The sequence below is a fragment of the Hippopotamus amphibius genome, chromosome 10 (assembly GCF_030028045.1).
Source record: "Hippopotamus amphibius kiboko isolate mHipAmp2 chromosome 10, mHipAmp2.hap2, whole genome shotgun sequence".
NCBI classification, from domain to species: Eukaryota; Metazoa; Chordata; class Mammalia; order Artiodactyla; family Hippopotamidae; genus Hippopotamus; species Hippopotamus amphibius.
The window spans coordinates 114,299,765-114,326,242 of NC_080195.1; the positions used below are offsets into that span (position 1 = coordinate 114,299,765).

Here is a 26,478-nt window from a genome sequence, read left to right on the forward strand (position 1 = left end):
ATATTCCATTGCAGATATGTACCACATCTTCTTCATCCATTCATCTGCTGATGGACACATAAGTTGCTTCCACATGTTAGCTACTGTAAACAAAGCTGTAATGAACACAGGAGTGCATGTATCTTTTCCAATTAGTGTTTTTGCTTTCTTTAGGTAAATACCCAGAAGTAAAATTGCTGGATCAAATGGTAATTCTATTTTTAAATTTTTTGAGGAACCTCTGTACTGTTTTCCACAGTGGCTGTGCCAATTTACGTTCCCACCAACAGAGCAGGAGGGTTCCCTTTTCTCTACACCCTCTCCAGCATTTGTTATTTGTCTTCTTTTTGGTGACAGCCATTCTGACAGGTGTGAGGTGATAGCTCGTAGTGGTTTTGATTTGCATTTTCCTGGTGATTATTGATGTTGAACATCTTTTCATGTTCAGCCACCTGTATGTCTTTTTTGGAAAACATGTCTATTCAGGTCCTGGGCCCATTTTTAAAATTGAATTGTTTGGTTTTTTGCTATTGAGTTGTATGGGTTCTTCATATATGTTGGATATATCGTTTGCAAATATCTTCTCCCATTCAGTAGGCAGCCTTTCTGTTTTGTTCATGGTTTCCTTCACTGTGCAAAACGTTTTGTAGTATGATGTAGTCCTATTTGTTTATTTTTACTTTTTTTGCCCTTGCCTGGAGAGACAGATCTAAAAAATAATACTAATACCAATGTCAAAGAGTGTACTGCTTATGTTTTCTTCTACAAATTTTGTGGTTTCAGGTCTTACATTTAAGTCTTTAATCCATGTTGAGTTTATTTTTGTGTATGGTGTAAGAAAGTAGGTCAATTTCATTCTTTTGCATGCAGCTGAAGAGATTGTCTTTCCCCTCATTGTATATTTGGTGTAGATTAATTACCCATATAAGTGTGGGTTTATTTCTGGGCTCTCTATTCTGTTCCAGTGATCTGTGTGTCTGTCTTTGTGCCAGTACCACACTGTTTTGATGACTGAAGCTTTGTAGGATTGTTTGATACCAGGAGACTGATACCTCCAGCTTTGTTCCTCTTTCTCAAGATGCTTTGGTGAGCTAGTGCTGCTTTCAAAGAGAACTGGGTGAAAACACTCAAAATGAAAATGGTCTTGTCACTTTCTGACATGTACAGAGATCTGTGCGGTGACTCTGATTTGGTGAAGTGCATCCAAACACAGTTTGCCCTTAACCCCCGCTCCATATCTTCCTCCACTGCCCTCTAACGCATGGCCCAGGAGACTCCCTGGAGCCAGCCCTTCCCTGGGCACCTGGACCCACCTCTGATCTCCTTGAAACTCACCCATCTTTCTTACTATTGCCTCAAGGCAAAGCAACAGATTCATATTGTGATGACATCATTCATGGTAAAGCACCAATGGACAATGATTACTTACCAAGTAACCTTCCTCCGGTATGTGTGTGATATGGGGACTGCAGAAAGTGTGTGTGTACCAGGAGGGGTCTCTAATCCTGCAGCTGCATGGGAGGTTGTTAACAGGCCCACACGGAGAGGTAGGGAAGCCTCTGGCTTCTTGATGACTCGAGATTGTCTAGTCTGCCTTCAGTACCATCGTGTGGGGTTTAGGTGGTCCTGGCTTACTACTTTCTTTTCGGACTCTGCTTCCGAGTGCTGCAATAGGAGATAGTTCTCATCTGCTGAGAAACTTGCTCTAACAGAAAATGCAAAACCCACAATGGGTACAGATGAGATCAAAGTAACTGAGCTGGAATCAAGCTTGTACGAGCAGTCAGGATTCATTCAGACAAGTTTGGAGTGATGAACGCGCTAAGACGGCATATGTCCTCTGGAAGAAAGGGACAATGATACATCCAGCACCAAAGGCTACAAAAATATTAGAAATAAACCTCAAAACTATAATCACTTATACGTTGAGTCCCCACATGTCAAAGGAGATCCTGGTAGAAAATTGGTTGGGTTCTGGTGCCCCGATAGACAGCTGTGTCTACACTGACCGCACTCCTGCAGGTCCCGGCTGCCATGTCTTTGTTGAGGGGCTAAGGTGTGGATCACTTTGCAGGGGAGGAAACCAGATGGGCCAGTAGGAGAATGTAGCACTTCAGAGGTGTTCCTGTTTCTGAACTTAGTGAACGTCAGTAGGGAAGTTGAGGGTTGTTTTAGTCTGACACCCCTGTGGTTTGTAAGAGGTATCAGAAAAAAATTGTTCTAGATGTAGAGGAATGAAAGGACGCTTCTTCTTTTGGCTCTGCTCTTAGAATCCATGAAAAGATGGGGATGTCTCCATCTTGGCAGGAACTTAAGGTGGTAACTTGCCTCTTTTCTTCAAGTTTTCAGGTCCCTCTAGAAATGAAAACGTAGGTATTACCTTTTCAGCACTTCGAGCCATCTCTCCAATATTAAGATGGAGAGAGCACCTGCATTTTACCCTGAGTGACGCGTCAGCAGTTCACGATTGATGGGGACGAAGTTGGCTTCTGCTCTACGCAGACCCCAGGTAAGTGTGAAACAGCTTCCCTTCCCTGTGCACCTCCAACCGGCCACGCCCCCGCCTGCTCCACCAACCTGAGACTTTTCCATTGTTTCCAGCTCTTAGCATAAGTATTCCTGTCTCCTGCTTTGAGTCCCAACAATTTTGTTTTACGCTCCCAGTAGAGAGAGAAAACTACTGCATGAAAACAAGGGTGATGCCGCAACCTTTAGCATCAGCTAAAAAACGGGGCAATTCCCCCTTGAGATCTGTGAGCTCTTGGAAGGCCCTCACATCGAAGTTCAAAACAAACAACTAAAAATGCAGGCACGCTGGAAACCTCTCCTAGGACGGAAGCCTCTTCCGCGTCGTCCCTGAGACGTGAAGAGAGACGCAACTCACACAGGCCTTCAGGACCGGAGGCAGCTGTGGTTGAGATGCTCTCCCAGACCTCGGGGGAGCCGTCCCCCCATCCATAAGAGCCTGGTCCTCGAGCTCTGGGAGGAGGGGTGCCCTTTCTAATCCTCCCACATCCTCAGAGTGTGCCCTGGAGGCCCCTGTGTCGGAATCGCCGGGGCGCCCGATCAGGCCCTCTGGAGCAGGTCCTGGGGACCCTCCAGGTCGGGGAACAGCCAGGGGAGTGTCCCGCACCCCTGGGGTAGAGGTCGGTCACTGTGCTGTGCAGCGGGGGCAGGGCTGGGCTCGCCGGGCTGGGCTCACGGAGCTGGTTAGACTCACACGCTGCCCTCATTCGCGGGGTGGGGCCTGACGAGGGTCCCCTCACCGCCCGTGTGGGGATGGTCCTAGGGCCCGACAGCCAGGGCGGTGCTGGAGGGAGATGGGCTGGGACGTCAGGGCACCTCTGTCAGAAGCTCCCAGAGTGACTTCAGAACCTTGCCCCACCCCCACCCCCCGCCCTCCCCAACAGCTCAGGTCTGGGCCAAGCTTCTTCAGCCTGACCCTGCAACAACCTGGTCACAGGGACCCTCTGACCCCGTGAGCAGCTGCGTGGAGGCGCACCTCCGAGGCTCCCTGGGCACAGGCGGAGGGTCCTCCGCACCCCCATGCCCACGGGGCTCCCCCTGCCCATGTGGCCCTCTGCCCTCCCCCCCCCACGTGGCCCTCACCCCGCCTTCGTCTCTCTGCAGCCACTGCGAGGAGGCTGCTCTTCCAAATGCCTGTCCTTCGAGGGAGGGACGGATTTGGGCTGACTCTGTGCTGAAGAGCACGTACGGCCCTCAGCGCCGGGCCAGGCGGTCGGCTCAGCACCCGGCACGTCCCCAGCACGCCTGTGTCCTGGCCTCGCCCTGCGATGGGCCGGCACCGTGGGCCCGCAGAGGATGCCCGGCCACGCGACAGCAGCGCTGGAATCCAAACCAGGCCTCGTCCCCGTGCTGGGCCCTCAGCCCTGCACGTAGCTCCTGATTTAAGGCAAATATTGAAGGAGGAAGAAGTGGAAATTAACGCCAAAGCACTTGAGGAGTTTGGTGTCCTTCTTCGCCAATTGCTTTCAGTGAAAAGGAGCATTTAAAAAGGTCTTGATCCACCAGGACAGAAAGCAGATTACTGGTTGCTGGAGGCCGGGGTGGCGGGGGGCAAGGAACAGGAAGCGACTGCTTAATGAACTCTTATTTCCAGGAAATGAAAACGTCTGGAAACAGACAGAGGCGGCGGCACACCGTGAATGGGCTAAAGCCCCGGGTTTTCACTTTAGAATGGACAATTTCACGATGCTCAATTAAAAAAAAGAAAAGAAAAGAAAAAAAAGGTCTTTGAAACTGGTCCAAGGCCCAACGTGGGGCTAAGAGCTGGCGATCAGGTCCGCAAACGCTTGCTGCGCCCCCCGGGTGGGAGGACAGGCTGTCGAGGCTCCCGCTCCCTGGGTGGGTATCAACCCCTGTCCTCCAAGCCACCTCACTGGGGCCTAGAGCAGGCTGGGGACTCCCTGTCCCTGGGGGTCCCGTTCCTGCCCCCCGCCCCCCCATCTCAGGGCACCCCCTGCAGCCCTGGTGCTGCCAAGCCAACCTCACTGACCCATCTCCCTCCTTCAGCCACCCCCCCCCCCGCCCCCGGGGGGGCCCCACTGCCCAAGGCACAGAGCCGCCCAGGCCCCTCCTGACCGGAGACTCTCCATCCCACCCTGGCTCCAGCAAGGTCCAAAATCCCCAGTGGGCACTGGGGGCCTTTCGTCCAGACCGTCCCCCAGCTGTCTCCACGCCCACACGTGCCCACCTGACTGGTTCCCATCCCCCAGGGCTTGGCCTCGCACGGTGTCCTTCACGTCCCAGCCGCACTCCCCCATGTGCGCCCACCTCACCAGACCCACCCTGCCAGGGCCTCGCCCGTGGGATTAGCCGTGTTCAGCCCGACACCTAGGAGCACAGAGTCTCCACTTGATGAGTTGATACGTGGTCATTTCCTGGCTCCGGACAGCAGGACTGGGGTCCCACGGCAAGGATGCTAGAGGTGGAATGACTGATGGGCACCAGCATGGGATTCGGGGGTGGGGGCGCTGCACCCACCTCCAGCTGCTCGTGAATCCAGTCCAGGAAGGAGGTGATGCGGGTGTAGACTCCGGGCTTGTTCACCTCGGCACAGCCGATGCCAAAGCTCGTGGCTCCCACCAACTTCCACACCCTCCTCTCTTGACACACCAGGGGCCCCCCGCTGTCTCCCTGGAGGACAAGGAAAGAGCAAAGGGCACACAACAGGCACTGCCAGGGCTGGTCCCTTGTCCTGGGGGCAGGGTCCCCCCTTGACTGTATCACAAAATACGGCACGAAGATGCCTCTGCATTCAGCCCCAGCTCTTCGGGAACGGACTCGCCCCCCTGAGAGCGGGGTCCTTATCCTTCAGGGATGGTCCCCCTCCAGCCGTCTCCCTGCCAGATCTCAGTACTCTGAACCCGCGGAGATCAAGGCCGCCGGGGGAGCAGAGGGGTGCTCTCCGAGGGAGGATCCGCCTGGCCAGGGGTTTCGGCTGGACCAGGCAGTGTTGGAGTCTTGCCCACTGTGGCTTTGCAGGTTGGATTCACTGGTTCCTGCCTGCCCTCTGCCCCTTTGGTGCCCCTGCAAACTCTGAGACCCCTCCCACCGCCCAGCACCCAGGCAGAGGGGAGCGTTGGGTAAACAAGAGCCGGCCAGACCGGAAGGGAGTGCTATCTTGAGCAAACTTCTTCCCACGCCCTGCAAATTTGCTTTTCAGTCATCCTCAGGAATAGCAGGCGGTGGCCTGTCCCGAGGGCTGGGTCGCCACGCCAGAGCCTCGCCTCGCCCATGGCGTGGCCCCAGAGATCCCTGAGGGCCCCTACCTGGCAGCTGTCCACGCCACCCTTCAGGTAGCCAGCGCAGAGCATGGAGGGGGAGATGATGCCACCATACACGTCCCTGTGGTTGCAGATCTTATTGGAGATCAGAGGCACAGCCGCATGGTTGAGGACCGGGGAGGCGTCACCTGGGTCAGAGCGGGGGGACGGGAGGTCCGTGTGGTGAGGGGGGCCCCTCTGGGAACTCAGAGGGCCTGTGTGGGGGCGGGGAGCCTGGAGGACCGCCTTAGAGCTCTGCCCCTAGTGAGCGGGCCGGAGGACCCCGCTGCTTCATGCGAGGGCCACTCACTTCCCACCAACATGGGGGTCAACCATAGCCAACAGGGCCCCCCTCCCCAACCAGGGCCCATCCTGGGCCAAGCACTCGACCCACAGCAGCCCGTTCAGTTCCCAGAACAACCCAGTGACAGCCGGGAAACTGGGGCTCATGAGGGTCCCACACACAGCTCTGGGGTGGAGCCTGGCGGTGGCCAGCAGAGACATGTCCTCCCAAAGGCATCCACGTCCCAAGCCCTGGAACCAGGGACCGTGTCACCTTCCCTGGCAAAAGGGACTTTGCAGAAGTGATACGACCTTGCGATGGGGACAGGATCCTGGGCTATCTGGGTGGACCCTCACAAGGGTCAGAGGAGATGTGATGTGGAAGGAGCAGAGGTCAGAGGGGAGAGACTGGAAGATGCCGCGCTGCTGCTGTCAGGGTGGAGGGAGGGGCAGGAGCAAGAGATGCAGGGGCCCTAGGGGCTGGAAGAGGCGGGCATGGACCCTCCCGGAGGACCGCAGGCCTCCCGACACACTGATTCCAGCCCACGGGGACTGATTTACAACTTCGGACCTCCATAACTGTAGCGTAACATGTGTGTTGTTTTAAGCCACTGAGTTTGGGGTCTTTTGTTGCAGCAGCAACAAGACACTAACACATCTGCGGTGGGTCAGCCTTGCCACCCACCCAAAGGGATAGACACCCTCTAACTCCACCTGTTTGTAAACTGTGACCTTCATGCCTTATAGGCTCACTGAAGGGCACACCCCCCTCCTATTCCTCTCATGTCTCAGCAGCCATCCGGGGGTGGGGGGGTCTGTGCTCCCCGCTGACCAGGACACATGGGCGGGGACATTACACTGGGACACCAGAGGGGAACAGGCACCCAGCCCTCTGGGTTCTGGGTGCCCTGGACTCAGAATCTTGATTTCAGACCACTGACCTCCATCCTCTGTGGCCCCCCAGCCTGACGTCCAGCACACTTTCCCATCAGGAAAGATCTCTTCCGAGTTGGGCAGACAGACTGGCTGGATCATCTCTGTCAGGAGAGGAAACAAAAGCTCTCAAGCCCGTGCATGGCAGCTGTGGTCTGAGAAACCCATCTCCTCAGGGCCAACCTCCCTGGTAGGGCAGGGCGGGGAGGTCAAGCCGCCTCCCAGGCAAAGGACAGGTCCTTGGTCATTTGGAAGCTGTTTGCTCAGAGCAGGGACCCCTTCCCCATCGGAGTCCTAAAACTTTAAAACAACTTTAGATGGTGGCAACATGAGTTCAGATCAGGATTCAGCTTATTTTCTATAAAGGGCCAAACAGTATATATTTTAGGCTTTGCAGGCCACTGTTTCAACCCTCACCTCTGCCACAGTAGCGTGAAAGCAGCCACGGGCAGTGGTGAACAAACACGCCGGGCCGTGTGCCAATACAACTTTATTTACAAAAGTAGGCAAAGGATCCCACTCAGCCCGTGGGCCCTAGTCTTCCCACTCTTGGTCTAGACCCTGGGCACGTTGCTTTCTGGACCACCACTCCGTGAATCTTCCCATCCCTCTGGACACATCTGGAGGCCACGAGTCTGCCTGTCCATGTGGGCTGTGTCACAAAAGCCCTCCACCAAAGACTGTCCTGGGGTGGTCCCATGACTGCATTCTGAGACACGCTGAGCTTTCGGGGGTGGGACAAGGATAGAAAGGTAGAGAAGGGACAAGGGCACTCATTTTAATTGTTGGCGCAAGTTTTGGCACCTCATTTTTGTAACCAAGGATCATTAATCACAGTTAACAACGAATGCCACCATTATAATTTCTCTTTGTTTATCTAGAAATATTTGTTTCAGAGTGTGACGCGTAGAGAATTCCATTTGCTGTGTGGTAAACACACTGATGTTCCTGCCAGGTCCAGCCAGCGGCTGGTCCTGGGCCAGGATTCCGCTCTCACAAAGGCCTTGTTTATTATACTCTGCTCTAGTCCTTGGGGAGCAGAAGCTGCTCTAATCCTTTAGGAGTAGGCTCATATGCTTTGTTGCAGCTGCAAAAACTTGGAAAGTTCTGTCCCGTGTGGCTTTTCAACTGTTTTTGAAAACTCCAGAGGTTAGGACTTGACATTTCTGTGGAGAAACAGCTGCTGGACTCAGCAGCTGGTTGGGAGAGAATGTTTCTGAGTATTTCCAGGACCTGGAGATGCCCAGTGTCTTTAACTTGTAAAGAAAGGGCCACACGGGAGATCCCACCACAACCAGCTGGCTGACCTGGGAGGCCCTCTCCTTCTCAGCCAAGATTGAGACATCTGGCAGGTGGGTGGCACTGACAGGGGACCACAGTAAGCACCAAACAAGGAAAAGCTCTTTGTCCCCATAGGCCTGAGATCCCCTTCTACCACCCACAGACACCAGGTGGGTGGCCTGGCCTGTGGAAGTCCCTTTAATCTCCAAGTGGCATCAGCAGAAAGAAAGTAGCACAAGTGAGGCCCCAGTGGCCCCAGACAAACCAAGTTGACCAAAGTAGAACCACAAAGGCTCTGAAATCAAATACCATCAGAACCACAGTCCACAAAAGTAGGCCAAGACCTGCACAGTGAACCTGAACAGCATGATCATCTGCTAAAATCGAAGATGTATGTCTCCTAATGCTAGGGCCCACGTGGCCAGGATATGATTGAAAATTTCTCACGGTACCAAAAAACCAGGAAAATCACAACTTTAATGCAAAGAGACCATCAACTGAGATCCTGCTGGAGGTGAGTCCCATATCGGAATTACCTGGCACAGACTGTAAGGCAGCCTTCATCAACATGCTTCACCAAGCAATTCCAATTCTCTTGAAACAAATGATGGCAACAGCATGACAGACACCCGGACGTACCATTGAAAGTGACCGGCCCGGCCAGCTTCATGAGGGCAATGTCATTGCCCAGCCGCTTTGGCTTGTACTTGCTGTGGTAGATGATTTTTTCCACCAGATGGGAGGGGGCTGGACTGTCCAGCAAGGAAACGAGGCCCACCTGGATGGTCCACGACTTGGGGAGGTAGAGACTGAAATGACAAAGCCCCAAGCACTTTAACCCACGGACTGCAGGTGTCCCGAGAGCCAGAGCCAAGGAAATGGCAGCAGACGCCCTCCTACCCCCCACCTCTCCCCCCACCAAGCCCTGCAGAAGCACAGACCCACCCCATGTGTTTCCTAGACAGGCCTTGCTCTCTGCACCTCTGGACATTTGAGAAGTGAGCTCAAATTTGCTGCCTGTGAGAGTCCATCAGAAACCAAAATAGGGACTTCCTTGGTGGTCCAGTGGTAAAGAATCTGTCCTGCAATGCAGGGGATGTGGGTTCAATCCCTGGTCGGGGGACTAAGATCCCACATGATGTGGGGCAACTAAGCCCGCACCACAACTACTGAGCCCACTTGCCTCAACTAAAGAGCCTTCATGCCACAACTACAGAGCCCATGTGCCCTGGAGCCCACATGCCACAACTAGAGAGAAGCCCACGTGCCGCAACTAACGCCCGACACAGCCAAAAAAAAGAAAGACACCACAACAGAGGGAGGTGGAAATAACAGGGACAATTGCTACTGTGTTTGGAAGCATTTTCTGTGATTTTCTTCCACGTCACCCCCCCTGCTTGAGATAGACTCTTGAGATAGACCCCGCCCACCCTGCACAGTCCCTCTCCCTCTTGGCCACAACATGGTCCACTGTAAGGAGCTACAGGGAGGTCTACGGCCTTTATGTTGGTGGGTTTCCTCCTGCGAGAGCTTCCTTCCTCCTCTTTCTATCTCTCCTGTAAGAGCTGCAGGCCCCAGGTCCTTAAAATGAGCCAGGGGTCACCAGTCTCACCCACAGGATGGAGCTGGGTCCACAGTGAGGAGGGAGGGGTCCCTCCACGTGCACATTACTTTGGGACGATCTGGTCTGTTTTCCTGCTTTCTGAACCTGCCCTGGTGCCAACCACCCAAATCAGACCCGTCCCAACACGGCCCGGAGTGGACGGGGGTCACGGAAGATGAGCCCCCCCCGCCAGGAGGTCAGAAGAACTCACTCATAAACACAGTGTGCAGCAGTGACGACCCACACGGGGGTGATGACGGCCCCTCCGCACAAGTGGTAGCCCTGGAACTGCAGGCTGGCCTGCCAGGGCCACTGCGCCGGCGAGGACACGTTTCCTCCCACGATGCGCGGGCTGGAGCCCGTCCTCAGACCGCAGGCTGCGGAGGGAGAGCGAGGCGCGGGGGGCGGGCGCTTCAAGGGCAGCACAGCGTGAGGGGTGGGGGCAGGTCACTGAGACATGGGGAGCAGGGAGTTGTGGGGGTGCAGTGGGAAAAGCCCATGAGGGCAAAGAGCACGGTGCTGGCAGCACCCCCGTGACGTACGCTCTCCCAGGATGGGGACAGCGCACGGGAGCTAAGCAGGCTCACAAACGCAGGGCCTGACTCCTTCAGACCCAGCCCTGCGACAAGAGCCCCCCTGCCGGGAACAAGGGGCGCCTGCCCAGGCTAGCGGCGGAGTGTGGGGGGAGGAGAAGAGAAAGTGGCATAGTGTCAGGCTATTGGGGCCACCACAGAATGACAGCACGTCGTGCACCGTGGTCCTCTGTGCTGCTGACGAGTTGTTCTAGGCTGCCTCCCCCGACCTGGCAGGTGGGGTCGCAGAGTTCCCACTTGGCACCTGGGAGGAAGGGACTGCCGGCAAAGCAGTCCAAGGAAGGGGAAGGAGGACAGCAGCCTGTGAGCCCGGGCTTCCTTCGTTTCTCTCTGTGTTTCTGTAACTCTCACCTGAGCACTTCAAGGTAACCACGCGACCCGAGACACATCCCTCCCTAAAGTGGAAAAAGAATGCACTTGATAAATGCACGAGGTCTATGAACTGAACGCTTTTTTTTTTACTTAAATCTTGGGGTAAAAGAAAAATAAACTCTATTCCCCTGTTCTTGAATACAGATTACAATTTTAGTCTATATTAAAAAAAAAAAAAACATGAGAACGAGGTCATATGATTCATTGTAGACAGGTGACTACCGTGAAGTACAGTGCGTGCAACCAGCTGTTGAGTATTTGTAGGCTTTGTATAGCTAATGATAAGAGATGCACAGTGAGCTATATTATATAAACATATACTCGTGTCATTTGGGTGTCAACTTTACCCTGATGTTTTTCACCAGCCCTGCGGGACACAGTGTTCATCGGATGGCGTGACAGGCTCTCCTGGCACGAAGCCCTTGCAGCCTGGGACACGGCACGTCAGATAGGACCCCCCCAGGAGCAGAGATGTGATTGCCCGGGAAATGACACACACTGTCCCCTGCATGGGTGGGTGCTTTTCCTACAATCCACCCTGGGATCCTTTTGTAATTTTTCCTGCTTTTAGAGCCCCAGTCCTATCACACAATCATGCAAGAAAAAGACAGCATCACCAGATCGAGGTTTTAGGACCCAGGAGACGCACTGCCTCCGCAGGTTGCATGTAGGTCTGGGGGGAGCTGTCAATTACATGACAGGCTGACAGGCTTATTTCCCCAAGCAGAGAACACACTCCTTTTGGGTTTGATCCAAGGAGTCAGGAAGAGCACACGGAATGTTGGTTCAGAATGCCTGATGTACCTCCACGCACCAGGCAGGTGACCCCTCGAAGCTTCAGGTACCTGACTGTCATTTATGAATACCTCATTTCACCTTCCTCATGAGTTATGTGGGGAAACATGGAATATAAGCCGTGAACACTAAAGTACTTTGTAAATAAAGAATACGTTTCTTAATTTCTTTCTAACATTTTTCCCCTCGCTCTCTCCCTCCCTTTCCCCAAACACATCAGCAGCGCCCACCTAGGTGCAATGCTGCGCTTCGGACACGCACATCACAGGACCATCCTTCCTCCCTTTCTGTCGGGCTGTATTCACCTGGTTTGGGATTAAGGTCTTGCACCCCAGCCTGGTGCATCCACCCAGCCTCACCAAAGTGGCCACGCCCACACCTTGCGCTTGGAGAACACAGCCTCGTGCACACATCCAGCAGATGACTGGACACGTGTCTCAGGCAAACGCAACACCACCTGGTTGCTTACCTCACGTACACCGAGTGGTGTAAAGCAGTCACTTTGTCATCTGGCAAGAGGTGATTGATGGAAACGAAGTCCTCTCGGAACTGCTCCTCAAGCGAGTCCACTCTGAGGGTATCTGAACTCACGTAGCTGCAAGCACATTGGAAACTCAGACCCGACATGTGAAATTCACTCTGCATCAAATCACCCTGGGCTCAAGTCACAATGTTACAAGTATGAATATTGGGGGAGTCATTTAGTGCCCCCCAAACCATAGATGGCTTCCTTCTGCTGACTTAGCAAGGCATTCCAGACCGGGAATAGTCTGGGACAGCCCCTTCCCTGCAGCCCATCGGCCCACCATGGGCTCCAGGCGTGCGGGAGGGAGGACCACTTCCTGACGTAGCTGGGTGGAGCCCCCTTGATGCAGTCAGCTGAACTGACCTTTGCTTGGACTGAAGCAAGCCCCCGAGGGAACAGAACAGGAAACCGGGTGGGGCGTTTTCAGGTGGGCACCAAAGTGGGGGTGCTGACCACCCCAGGAACAAGAGGCTGAGCGCGGGGGATGAAAGACGTTCCCAGGCTGCGCGGAGCTGGGACGTGAGCACATAGACGGAAAGATCTGGGGGCGCCAGGACAAGCCAGTGCTTAAAGGGTCAGGAGACAGGTCTGGAGAATGATGGAAAAGAGGGCATAATTTTTTTCAGATCAGGCCTTTGAAGAGTTATGAGCTGGGAGGTCACAGGACGAACAAAAGACAAACTCAACAGCTTATCAAACAGGATTTCATGAGAGGACCACGCACACTGGGGGGCGGGGGGCGGCAGCGTACGTGGACACAGAGCCCAGCCAGGTGTGAATTTCGAGGAAAACGTAATCAAGGCAGCAGCAATGACCCTCCCAGCCTCCCCAGGTGTGGCTCAAGCCGCTGATACAGGCAGCAGCAGATGAAAGAGCCAGTCGTGACCGAGACAGAGATCCTGGTGCAGGTGGGCTGGGCTACCAGCCGGGCGGTGTGGGTGAGGCAAAGGGACCCGAAAGGCCGCAACTGGAGTCCCACAAATTGTCAACGTCTCAGTGGTAACAGCGGCCACGACCACAGGCTCTTCCAGGGCGTCCCTGTGGTCCAGGCTGGCTTTGAAGCCCCGAGACCGCCTGAACCTCACAGCGACCCTTTGATGCTGGTACTAGCACCATCCTTATTTTTGAGGCCTCGGTCATGTGACGGGGTTGCATGTGCGCTGGGATTTGGACCCAGGTAACCTGAGTTGCCAGTCGATCTTTTTTTCTTTATCACAGACCTCTGACACAGGGCGCTGTAGAGCAGGGGGGATCAAAGCAGAGCTTTCAAGACAGACGTAGGAAGAATAAACAAGAAAGGACACAGAAGTAAATCTTAGAAGTGAAGCAACAGATAGGGAAGGATAGACCACATCTAGAGGGAAGAAGACAGGAAAACTGCATCCTGCAGGCTTGCCCTGAGACGGAGCAGGGCAGGACCATCTCAGCTGATGGCTGGGCTGCGGGGAGGTCTGAGGGCTGCCAGGAAGGGCTGGGGAGGGGTTGAGGGGGAGGGGACCACTGGGTCCTTCTTCACGATAGAGAGGAGGCCAAGGATTCGGGGCGGGGAGGCGCTCCAGGAGGGAGAAGCAGGGGAGGCAGATGGGAAGAGGAAGGGACGCCCGACAGGGAGTCCAAGGAGCCACCTCCTAGGGGGCAGACCTGCCAAGGGGAGCTTTCAGCTGGGAGCCGTGCTGGTGGGGGTGTGTGTGTCTGTGTAACTGGTGTGTGTGTATGGTGTGTGTGGTGTGTGAGTGTGAACTGCATGGTGTGTGTGTGTTTATGGTGTGTGATGTGGTGTGTGTGTGTGGTGTGGAAACTCCCTCCTTGTCTGTGAGGAGTCAAGTCTACATAATTCCTGAAGGCAGCTGTGTGAGTGGTTTTGCTGTTGTCGTGGGGCTTGAAGGGCAGATGATTTCTGAATCCAGGTCGTCCCAGGTGAGTCGGAAGCAGACCTCAGGGATAGCAGGAGGGCAGCTTCACAGGCTTTGGAGGAAGGAGCTGAGGAGACATGATGTGTCAGATTTGCAAGCCAGGGCTCCCTGGGCTCAGAGCACTGAGGTTTTAACGCCTGTTCCCTTGGGCGCAAACAGAGATGCCTGCTTCCTGCAGGGTATGTGGGCACTGAGCCTGCTGGCTTTGAACTCCAAGAACTCAGAGCAAAGAGGAGCAGGAGTGTCGTCCTGCACACCCAAGGAAGACAGCAGCTGCCAGGGGTCCAGGAGAGGGCAGGGGCCACACCAGGGCCAAAATGCGTCACCCCAGTGCAAGAAGTCACCAAGGCAACACAGAACGCTGAAACTCGGAGGTTCCACTGCAGTCGTTCTTCCTTCTACCTGTGTCTTTCTTCTACTTGTTGCTAATCAACTGTCTTGGATAACTGGACTTTCACTAAATGGCTGACTTTTCAAACTTGGGTCTCTGGGGCTTCTTGGGAAGTGGGACCAAGCTGGGTGGTGTCGGGAAGCTGCCCTACAGCTGTGGCCTGAGGAACTGGGGGTTCGGTCTTCAGTTCTGACGTTATTAATTGAATGTTTGCATCTAGGCTCCTGGCCCAAGGTGCCCCCAAACATGCCATGTCCCATGTGACACTGAGCAAGTCTCTTTAGTGTGTGGGGACCTTGGTTTGCGCACCTGTGATGTCAGGCACGGCGGGGTTGCCGTGGGGATGTCAAAGCACCTTGTGTGTGCCCGGCGAGACGGCAGCTGTCTGCCCTCACCGTAATCACCGCTCGGGTCCTGCCCACCGCTGGATGCTCTCTGACTTACCTTGGAAACCCCAGCTGGGCACAGGCGACAGTAGCGTGGTGACTCTTCCAGTCCTCGGAGCACACGGTCCTCCAGGTGGCAGCCGTGAACACCTGGAGGGCGGCATTCTGACCGCTCACGCGGACTGGCGGGTGCACAGGAAGACAGGCTGTTAGTGAACCAAGGGGCCCTGAGCCCGGCAGAGTTTCTCTGCAGCCAGCCCACACCCTCCTGTGCTGAGTCTGACCTGCACCTGGCCCACAGCACCGCACCCATGGAGGGCAACCACAGTTCTTATCATCTGGGCCCCTCAGCTCTCTTGGGGGTCTCTTCTGATTGCTTACAGAGTCTCCCAAACCCAATTTAAGCTCCGTGTAAGAGCCCTCCCTTAACACCCAGCCCAGGGTCCCCTGGGGCGAATGCCAGCTGTATCCCATGACTTGACAATGGCATTGCTTTGGACCCATTTCACAGATGGGGAAGGTCAGGGCTGGGTTGTGATGACGTCCTCCTGTTTCTGAAGTGAAAAGGTGTGACCTTACCACATCGGTACTCATCCTCCCCATCTTTGCAGTCTGACACCCCGTCACATCGAGCCGTCAGCTCAATACACTTAAAAGATGACCGGCACCTGTACTTCCCGGAGCAGTCGAAGTGGACTGAGGAAAGAGGGGGTGGGGGTCGAAGAAGGGCTGCTTCGGTGCACAGCACTGACAACTGTGCACCTGCCACGTGGTCATGAGCCCAAGAGTCATGAAAGCTGCACTGAAACTGCACTGCTGCCAGCAGCCTGCCTCCCTCCACCCAGTTTCTGTTCAGATTCCTGGGGGTGGGGCTGCTGCACTGTGCTGTGTCTCCCTAAGTGGCCTCAAGCCACAACTAGAGATGAATTTAGACTCCAGAGGCTCAAGGTCAAGAACGTGCCTGGCTGTGGCCAACTGGCTGAGCCGGCTGAGCAAGGAGCCCTAAGTGAGGACCCCCAGCCCCCAACCTACCTCCTGTCATCTCTGACTCTGGGCGAGAAGTGAGGGAACTATGGACCCCAAAGCCGAGCACATGGAGAGTTAAACTGATCTGAGATCCGCTTATTTGAAGAGTAAATAAGAAATTGTTCCCTATCAGAGACCCATTTGAATGACTCACTTTCTCAAAAGCCACTTGCACCTTATTTGAAACCCAGCTTGGCCTGGCATGAATGGTCTCCTTGTCTCCTCCACCAGCTCCCACCCCCTCCTGCCTGTGGGTTTGGTTTCATCAGCTGCCTTTGGACACATCTAACTGGGCAGGCTCCTTGGTGACAAAGCCTCCAGCATGGCCAAACGCCCCCACAGGGGCCCAGGTCGTCTTCACAATCCTGCAGGCAAATAAAACTCAAATCAGCAAACCCAGAGGGTGTTTGCCTCAGTAATGAAGGCTGCATGGCGGCCCCAGGGCTGGTGTGAGAGGGGAGCCTGTGAACGTCTAAACGCCTGGACGGGTATTTGAGAACCTACTAAATAATGGGTCGTACTCACTGCCCAGACCAATGGCCAGCGCTAATATCAACGCAATTATCCCGATGACGATGACAGGAAAGAACTTCAGTGGCAGCAGAGACAGGATCTGGGCAGCCACCGCGTCAGCATCTAGAAAACCAAAAAGGGAGGAGAGCAAAAGGCCACCAAACAGCAAATTTGAAAGAAATAAAACAAAATGTAGTAAATCATCCCACCTGCCCTCAGTGTAGAGAATGTTCCAGCCCAAAGAAAGTTAACTTAGAGAAACAGCCACCTCTGCAGGGGCGCATTCTCTAAAAGCTGAGCCCCAAGGTCCCCAACACCAACCCAGCCCCATCCGTCCTCAGTGAGGGGGTGGTGTGATGGGTTGAATTGCATTCCCCCAAAGACGTGTTTGTGTCCACATCCTCAGAACTCAGAATATCATCTTATTTGGAAATAGAGTCTTTACAGCAGTGATGGAGTTAAAACAAGGTCATCCTTGTGGGCCTTAATCTAAGAGGACTGGCGTCCTTATAAAAAGGGGAAATTTGGGCACAGAGACAGACACACACAGAGGGAAGATGATGTGAAGAAACACAGGCAGGAGGCCCTGTGATGATGAAAGCAGAGATTGGGGTGGTTCACCGATAAGCCAAGGACACGTGAATATCAGCAAACCCCGGCACCTAAGAAGAGGCAAGGAAGGATTCCCCTGCAGCTGTCAGAGGGAGCAAGTCCCTGCCATTACCTTGGTTTCAGACTTCTACCCTCCAGTTGGGGAGACAATAGGTTTCTGCTGTTTTAGGCCACCAAGTTTGTGGTGTTTGGTGGCCCTAGGAAACTAATACAGAGGGGAGGTAGAACCCCAACTCCCAAGGATGCTTTCCTACAGAGGGGGGCAACGTATAAAACCCAAACAGAGTGCTTTCAGGAGAGACAGCTGGGACCTCTGAGAAGGTCACCAGATGACGTGCAGGTCATTCTCCACCAGGCCTACGCACAGACTCTGATGGCCTTCATTCCAGACCATCTCTTGGAGGATGCTGGCAGAGTAAACTGCCTCAGAAGACAGAGATAGTGTCTTTCTCCGGAGCAAGGGGCATGTTATTTACTGTCTGGCTTAATAAATATCATCTCTTCCTTTGGGGCATAGCTTGTGCAGGTCTGTTTCAAACCCATTACAAAAGATGTGGATCCCTTCAGCTCTGGGTTCCTCGGCTCTGATGCAGACTCACTGTGTGTACAGCGTGCACCTGGCCGGCTCCATATCAGCACCGCTGGACTTGGAGGGCAAGCGTGACCTACTCAGACAGGATGCTTGTGCCACCTGTGCTGTGCATACACGTGTCTCACTGTGTCTTATGCCAGCATCCGTGGGACTGGGGCAGGCTGACTTGTTAGCTTGCAAGTAGGCTAAAGCCCCAGACCCTCCCCAGTTCTCGCCTATAGAATGAAGCTGATTTGGTAGAAAAGAAGATGTGAAGAGCTTAAGATACCCAAAGTTGTAAGCCTCTCTGGGCAACAGAAGAATTTCCATTGGCAACCTTTACTCTCAGGCAAACAGACCATTTCATGCAAATTACCACATCAATCCTGAAAGTACATCCATGCTGAAGTTGCCTTCACTTAAAATTAGAAAGATTAGAATGTAGGAAGGAGAGGAAGACTTCAAGCGTCACATGACGACACAGGACAGATTATGCCCCAGCCTCTCTCCTCCTGCTCTTGGAGATGCTGGGCAGAGAGTCTCCCATGGCAGAGCCAAAAAGAGTCCCCCTGCCTGTCTTTGGAAACCCACAACTTCACCCTCTGGCTATAAAGACTGTAATTGTAAAATGGTCAATACCATTCCAGGTTGCTCAAAACAGAATGGAATTGGAAAACAAAAATGGAAAAAAGAAAGTGATGAAATGGGAGGAAAAGCAGAAAAGTGTAAAGAAGGAAAGGGAAGAATGGAGGCATAGCAGGTGCACACCAGGCTCTGTGGTGCGGGTGCAGAGCGGAGTGGAGGGACCTTCCACATGGTTCTTGCTTAGCCTTGGATGGAGGAACAGGCAGCTTGTTCCAGGCTGCGCCCTCAACACCTAGAATAGCACCCGGCATGCCACAGTCCTTGATAAATGTTAGTAGACTGAAGGAATGAATAGATGGATGGATGGGTGGATGGATGGATGGATGGATGGATGAATGACTTCATGATAATGAAGGTGGTTTTATCTCAGGGCCAGAGACCGGTGTCTGCCAGGATGACCAATCCACTGAGTCAGCAAAGCAGACCCCTCCCCTCCCCCTCCCCTGCCCCTGGAAGCCTGCCCCAAATCAGTCACTCTCCCTATTGAGATGCCCACTCTCCAGTCACACTTTAAAACTCAGCAGGAGCCCCAGAATGACCTCTCGTCATTCTAGTTATTCAGTATTTAAGACGTGAGCCCCAATTGTAGACCCAAAGATTGTCCTTCAGTTAGAACCTTTGTATCAGCTCACACGTGCCCCTTTACAGCTCCTCGGCCGCGTGCCCTGTGGTCCCCCTGTGGCCCCACCCTCTCCTCCTTGCCCTGTCTTTGAGGGCAAGCTTGGAATAAAAAGCAGAAGGCATGGCATCTCTCCAAAGAAGGAATTCAAATGATAAACAAGCACGAAAAAGCCTTCAACCTCTCCAGAAATGAAAAAAAAACCCCACAAATTCGATACAATTACTTACAGCTTTGCAATGTTATTAGTAGTATCACTATTACTACAACTACCAGCATCCCCACTGCAGTCCAAAATGAAAGGAAATGGGTCTCCACTTAACAGTCAATAGAAGTATAAATTGTATAAACTTTCTGAGAGTCAAATTGGAAATATGTACCAAAAAACTAAAAAATGGATAGAATTTTTGACCTATTAATTCCACTTCTAGGAATTTATCCTAAAAAGTCATCATAGATGTACACAAATCTCTACGTACAAGGACACTTAACACAGGGACCTTGATAATGTTGATGTGTGGACACGTGGAAACAGACTGAGTGACCAAAGAGGGAGCTGGTGAAAGAACAAATGGAACCGAAATACCTAACACAGTGGAGAAGGGCTCGGCAAACTCTTTCTGTGCAGGACCCTATAATACGTGTTGTAAGCTTTATGGGCCATAGGGGGGTCCTGTCACAGCTACTCAACTCTGCAGCTATGGCCTGAAAGCAGCCAGACAAAATGTGAATAAGTGGATGTGTCTGCGTTCCAATAAAACTTTATTTATAAAAACACACGGTGGGCCAGATTTGGCCCAGGGGCTATCTAGCCATGGAAAGATGAACATGATATTTTTAAGTTTTAAAAAAATGCTTCAAAATCGTACAAATAGTGCAGGGAGACCTCGTTTCACCATGCTGGGCTGATATTGCGGTTTTCATAAACTGAAGGTTTGTAGCAATGCTGTGTAGCCAGATGATGGCGAGCATTCTTTAGCGATGAAGTTAATCGCTTCGGTTAAAACAATTTTTTAAGTAGGGTATGTACGTTGCTTTTGTACATAATGCTATTGCACAGCGAACAGACTACGCTATAGAACACACTTGACTTTTATGTGTGTGGGGAAACTAAAAAATGAGTGTGACTCACTTTCTTGCAATTTTCGCTTGTTGCAGTGGTCCAGAATCGAACCTGAAATATCTCCGGGGTCTACCTTCATATGTCACTTCCAAAGAGAAATGCAGATAGGTTGATAGGAAAAAGGCAAGAAATCCAAGAATAAAGCACGAATAGGGTTACCGTGGGTTATTTTTAAAAAAACTTTCTGATTAACTATATTCTCTAAATTTCCGTCATGCACAATGAACTGGTTTATCTAAAAAGAAAAGTTTTTAAAAGTTTTTATTCTTTCCCGTGACTGGGAATTAATCATGAAGAAATGATCAAAAAATTACTGAAAAGACCATGTATTAGCGCTATTCATGTTCATGTGATTTATATTATAAAACATTAGGAACAATTATGTATCAAATGATGACAAAACGGCTATGTAGATCACACATCTACTTGATCCTATTACAAAGGGCATTTAGAAAACCAAAAAGCACATGGAAAAATGCCTGTCTGTATCTGCACCGTGCGTGATGCTGGACACCGAGAGAATAAATGAGTTGTAAAAACCAGGTAAGTTTGGGTGGTTAGGTAATTGCAGCATTTTTGGTTTTTTTTTTCTTTCATGTACACTGATGCTTATTTTTGAAAAGCGTTTGTAAATTGTGTGCCTCTTCCCCTACTTGAAACCTCCTCTCCCACCTCCCATTCGTCCACATCAATTGTCCAGGTGGTTTAAAAGGAATCGCTAGGGCAGCCTCCACGCCACACTTTCTGGAACCTCAGCCAGAGGTCCCAGCTGTCCCTCTGCCCCGCCCCCGGGCTCAGTCCTCCTGACTGCACTGGGGACCGGGGCCGCAGCTTCCTGCCACAAGTCCTGGTAGGCTCTTGACAAAAAATCCTATCCAGGCATTAAGGAGTCCGCCGTTTCTCCAAGAATGTATGACCCATTTACAAAACCAACTTTCCTTCCTTTAGTTGCCAGGAGCAACTCCGTTGCCTGCGGCTGAATTTTAATCTAGGCATGCGATACCTTCAGGGGATCCAGCTTATTTCAAGTTTTCTGGAGGGGCTGGTGACCACTGATTGCCAGGATTTCCGGGAGGGCTCAGAGATTTCCTGGCCAGGATCTGACCCTAACTCCCCATGGCCAGTTGGAGCCTCAATTTCTGAAAACCTCCATCCAGAAAATACCAATACCTGTGTCCAGGAAGTTGGCAAGAGGCTGAACAAAGTGATGGCCCCTCTAACGCCCCTTCTCTCCTGGATTCCGCAAACTCGAGGAAGCAGCTTCCGGGTGTGAGGGCTCCTGGGGAGCTATTTCTCCAGAAATACACTCAGAAACCTCGACCATCTATATGGGGGAGGGGAACTGGGGGCAGAAATTACACCTGGTCCCACTTACCTGGTGCAACAGGACTTATTTTCAAATCATCAAGGCCAAAAAGCGATCTGAAGGAGAAGGGGGCTTCCGCAGCAGGTGGGCCATTGTCCCCCATGGTGACTATTTCAGGACCTCGGAGACCGGGCTCCACCTCCACCTCCACCTCCTTTGCGGGGAAGAACAGAGAGCGTTTGCTTCCCTATTTATAGTATTAGCACCAAACGAATCTTTGTCGTGTGAAATCTTTGAAATCTGGCAATCCACATAAAGCACATTCAGTGCTGATAAACGGAAACTATTTGTCCGGGGAGAACGCGTTTTCTTTTACGGCGCCACGGCAGATAAGAGAGAAACGTCTACGGTGAGTGAAAAACTATGAATGTAATTCTGCCAAATGTATGACCCTCCCACTCTTTGTTCAATCTTCAAATCCATAAAATAGCATGTCTTTATAGAGATATGCCCTTTTACCACTGAAAAGTTAGTGTACCATTATTTTTCAGAAGATAAAGTACTTTCAAACACTTTCCTTCTCTCTTTTGTCCCACGTAAACTTGACCTTTTGCTTGCGCAGGGGATACACCTACCATAACCATAAGAAGGCTGGATACTCACATCATGTCCGCACCCCCAAAATGCAGATAGCACCAAGCAATGGATTTTCACCCACAGTATTTGGAGCTTCCCGTAAACACAACCCTTTCCTGGCTCGCACAGGCTTGACCTAATTAAGGATGAAAGTATCCTTGCCCTTCGGGTGCCCAGTAACCCCCTTACCTTGCAAAGGGAGGAGTGACTGGGGACTGCGGTGGGCTCACCCCAAAGCTACACTGGGGATCTGTTTTCTCCAAGAGAATTCCACCTATCGCAATGCTAGGCAGGACAGAAGACTTTGGAAGTCATTTCCAGTAACTCAAAGAGGGGAGGAGCGACCATGAAAATGTCCGGATGTTCCCAAGTAAACTCCAGCTCACTCCGCCAGGAATCAGACTCCGGGAAGCGGCTTCTGCAAAGTGCTAAAACCTAGACGTTCCAACAGTCACATAAACATGGATACTCAGATCAGCCATTGTTAGTCTCTCTCTCTTTAACTTGTAATGTTTGAAGTTCAAAAGGGAACTACTAAGCCACTTAAACTCTGTCTTCACGCCGTTTCACGTGGTCACGGGAAAATCTAAGCAAGTATGTTTATTTACGTGCTAAAATGTTTGTTTTATTTCCACTGCAAGAGTAGCTTCCACGAATAGCGTAGGAAACTGACAAATTCACATTCAGCCTTTTTTTACTTTGATTCTTGCCGGTATTTGCTGCTTATTATCCGCTTGTGGCAAATTCCACAGCCTAACTTCAGAACAAGAATAAGAATCAACAGCGAAATGCTTTCTGGAACAGGGCACCTAGGTAAGGAAGTCCCTTCCCAACAGGCCATGGCTGGGAGGTTCTCTTAGAAGCGCCTTCTCTCCCCCCGCCCCCTCCACTCACCATTTCTGGAGCCGCCATCATTCAAAGCAGAAATAATTTCCTTTTTCATTATAAAAGCAAGCGTAATGCTAAGAAGGCCGCCAACAGGACAGTCCAGGCGGGAAGTATGTCCACCGAGTCACTCAGCCTTGTCGACTCAATCATCGCGGCAAATGGCTTGATGGCGGGCCTCTGGGTAACCCTAGCTGGCAGTGACTATCAGGTAGCCACGGGTGGTTGACTGCAGAGACCAGGAGGGGGAAAACGTGGCTCGCCTTTAATTAGTAAGTAAGGTAAGCAAACCTTTGCAGAAACATCTCATAAGAGAGGCTTTGGAACACAAGCACTCCTTTTATTTAAAAGAACAGATAGGTCCTGCCTGGTGCTAAACAAGCTCACTCAGAGGGGCAGGGAAACGCTTTGGTGGGGGTTTCTAGCCCCCCGTGTGCCTGAGCTCAGGTTTAGACTTGCAGTCGCTCTGCAGACAAAAGACAGGGGACCTGCAGCCAGCACTCTGCAGAGACACTCCGCCCGCTCCGTCCTGTGGGGGCCTCTGCATCCCCAGAGGCGTCTGCACATGATACAGCTTAAAGGTAGTTATCAGGGGAGCACAGAGCCCTGCTGCTGTGAGCAAGGGCTAGGAGCCCCTTCGGAAGGCTGGGTGAATGTAAGCTCGATGAGAATCGTGCATTCGTTGACTCAGCAAACATTTATGGGCCATCTGCCCCGCGCCAGCCACCTAGACTCAGAGCGGATGGCAGTGGGGACAGAGCACTCACCTGTGGCCTCAGGTGATGACAAGCACTAGGAAGCGATGAGGCTGGGAGGGGCTTAGAGAGTGATGGGACGGGGTGGTGTAGGAAGGCCTCCAGGAAGGTAGCGAAGTTTTAGTCAAGCCCTTGATGATGTGATAAAGTGGGTCTTGTGAGCTTGATACGAGCCAGGATTCTTGGCCTCCTTAACCAATAGAAACTGGTGAGAGGCCAGATGAGACATTCAGGCAAGGCTTTATTGGGGCTCCTGTGGCAGCAGGAAGCAGCAGAAACAATTAACAGTTTCCCTTGATCTCTCCCGGAGGGGTGTCGAGCCAGTACCTTATACAGGGTGAGGGTCAGGGGTGTGTCCAGCAGTCGGGCCGGAGTGGGACTTAGGTGGTCTGCCTGCCCCTTTGGTGGTGTTGAGTGCAGGGGGCCTGTGCAGGACCCTGCTTTTGCTCCCAGCTCTTCAGAAGTGGCAGCTGGGTTCTTTTTTGCATCTTGTCAGAATTTGCCCCAACTGTGCACACGTGCAGTTATTCTTATCGTTTCTTTGTATTTTGTTGCTTGAGGAGATGTTTGTCCAGATGCGAGCATTGCAGCACTGCAGCAAAGTCTCCCAGGTCCCAGCCTCTCTCACGTTAAGAGGGGAGGTTGCTCCAAGCACGGGACCAGCAACGCCAAAGGCCCAGTGGAGAGGATGAGACAGCAGTGTTGGAGAAACTCAGGAAAGCTTCTGTGCGCCTGGCGAGGCCGGTGGGCAGGTCACGGAGGTGCTCTGGTCTGGCGTCCGTGTGAGGGAGGAGCTGACGTGGCAGACCCTCTGGTGTGGTGGGGATCTACCCGTGTGCACCAAGTATAGGGGCCGGGGTCGGTGGACAGAGAGCCAGGAGGAGCCTACGGAAAACCTGGGCCACCACAGCCATGACCAGGGTGCTCGTGGTGCAGACGGAGATCAAGGGCTGGACTTGGGATCGATTTTGAGGGTCGCGTCGGTGGGATTTGCCAATGGCGACAGTAGCCAAAGAGCTATATTCAGCCAATCATGATTTACTCCGGTCTTGTTTCCTGCCTGCGAGCACCTGCCCACGCATCTCTTAATGCCTTTTGGCTTTAACACCAGGTGTGCTTCAAGAACACACATCCCTCCTTTACACCTATGCTAACTACCCTCTCCAGTCCCTGAAGGAATATTTGCTCCCAAAGACAGTGACAGGAAACTCAGAACTTAACTCTTCCTTTGCTTTCACCTGAGTGTCATAGGTGATGCTCCCAAGTGTGGGACAGCTCTTGGAGGACAGAGTCTAGACTGTACTTCTTGGGGGTCCAGCACATTGATGAGTGCAGGATGGGGCTCCACGTATACGAGCTGTTTGTCAACTGAAGTGGATGAACAATACTGAGTAGACATGCAGAAAACCAAAAGCAATCACGAGGTCATGTTAACCTGTGTTTACATGTTGGCGGCGTGTGTGTCAGCTGAGGTCAAAGACTGAGGCAATTCACTAGAGGGTATTAGGGAAAGAACCCGTGAAGGTAGCTGGACTTCTACCACCATGAAGTAGCCTTTCAGAAAGGTTACCTACAATTCAATTCCATCAGGCTCACACTAAAACATTAAGGAAACAGAAATCAGCATACCCAGGGCTCCCACCTGATATTCACCAAGCTGATGTCTTCAGAGGTCCTGGTTTGGAGGTGTGGGAAGGGGCATCCTCCCTGAGGGTTCCCTAGGAGCTGCGACACCTTAGTAACCAGCTGCACACAGCTTGAGTCACAGGTGTGGTTTGTTTCCACCTTCATTCCTTTAGTGAGTGAAGGGAGGCTTTGAGGGTCAGCCCCAGTAGAAATCGTCAATTAGGAAGCTTTAGTCTTTTCACTGTTGGCCTTTGAAGATAACTTTTCAATCTAAGAAAAGGAATTAAGCTAGACAGGGCATTTCCTGGTTTAAACAAATAAGATTTTTTTTTTCAAAAAGAGAATCTTACACTTTAATATGTTATAAGAATCACTGCTCAAAAAGTGGTTTATTATTAGAGGAGAAATATATTTGAGTAGAGGCTAGATTTCAGTCCCCAAGTCTACTTTTTTCCCTTTGTCTATTTTCAGACTTCCAAATTTAAGATCTATAATTCATTTGATTTTGAAATTATTTCACGTTTTGAAATCTTCAAAGGAAAAAAGCTGTTACTTTAATATATAATTTTTACAATTCATATGTAAAGGTGGAATATTGAAACTTTTTCCTCAGAGGTGGACAAGAATATGAGGAGATGCACTATACAGATGTATATGGTATATGTTCAAAATCTGGAGTCCAAGCCAGATTTTGAAACTGAAAGAAGGAGGGTGGGGGCGGGGAGCAGGAGGAGGAAAAGAAAGAAAAAAAGACAAGGAAAAAAGACAAAAGACAAAAGAAGGAAAGGAATAATGGAAGCAAGGAAGAAAAGAAGGAAGAAAAATTTTTAAAAGAAAAGAATACGTGCTTGCAAAAAAAGAAATAAAGCTATTATTGACAGACAAAATTATTTTTGAACGAGGAATATCTTTAAAATTATAAAGATAAACTTTTAGAATTAATAAGTAAGTCAAGCAAGACTGGTGGATATAAGTTGAATGTAAAATAATGTGAAACCAATAGTATTTTGATTTACAGCAACAGAGAGTAGGAACATGACATTTTAAAAAGATATAATTTACAGTGCACGAATAATAACCAAATATCTAAGGATAATAGAACCAATACTGTAAAATGCTGTGAAAATTAAGAGGGAAACCTCACTGAAGTGGGATTGGGAGGCCAGAAGGGAGAGCTCCCACGGACATACAGATAGATGTCAATTACAGGAAGAGCTGATAATTACAGACCCCAAAGGAAGAATCATCAAAAGGAAAGAATCACCACGTATGAGCCCCCACAGGAAAAGATGCATATTGCATCTCCTACAAGAAATCGACT

General features: G+C 51.5%; 1 protein-coding gene across 1 annotated transcript; it reads right to left on the reverse strand.

Annotated features, from left to right (window-relative positions):
- Positions 1-2,298: 2,298 nt before the first annotated feature.
- Positions 2,299-21,433, reverse strand: TMPRSS3 (transmembrane serine protease 3). Its single transcript, XM_057697422.1, has 12 exons — positions 21,325-21,433; positions 16,392-16,502; positions 15,420-15,536; positions 14,899-15,022; positions 12,094-12,219; positions 10,809-10,852; positions 10,076-10,241; positions 8,901-9,070; positions 6,989-7,084; positions 5,772-5,914; positions 4,984-5,136; positions 2,299-2,334 (listed from the first exon to the last, which is right to left on the reverse strand). The coding sequence occupies exons 1-12, from the start codon at positions 21,416-21,418 to the stop codon at positions 2,317-2,319; spliced, it is 1,362 nt and encodes a 453-aa protein (XP_057553405.1). The 5' UTR covers positions 21,419-21,433; the 3' UTR covers positions 2,299-2,316.
- Positions 21,434-26,478: the final 5,045 nt, after the last annotated feature.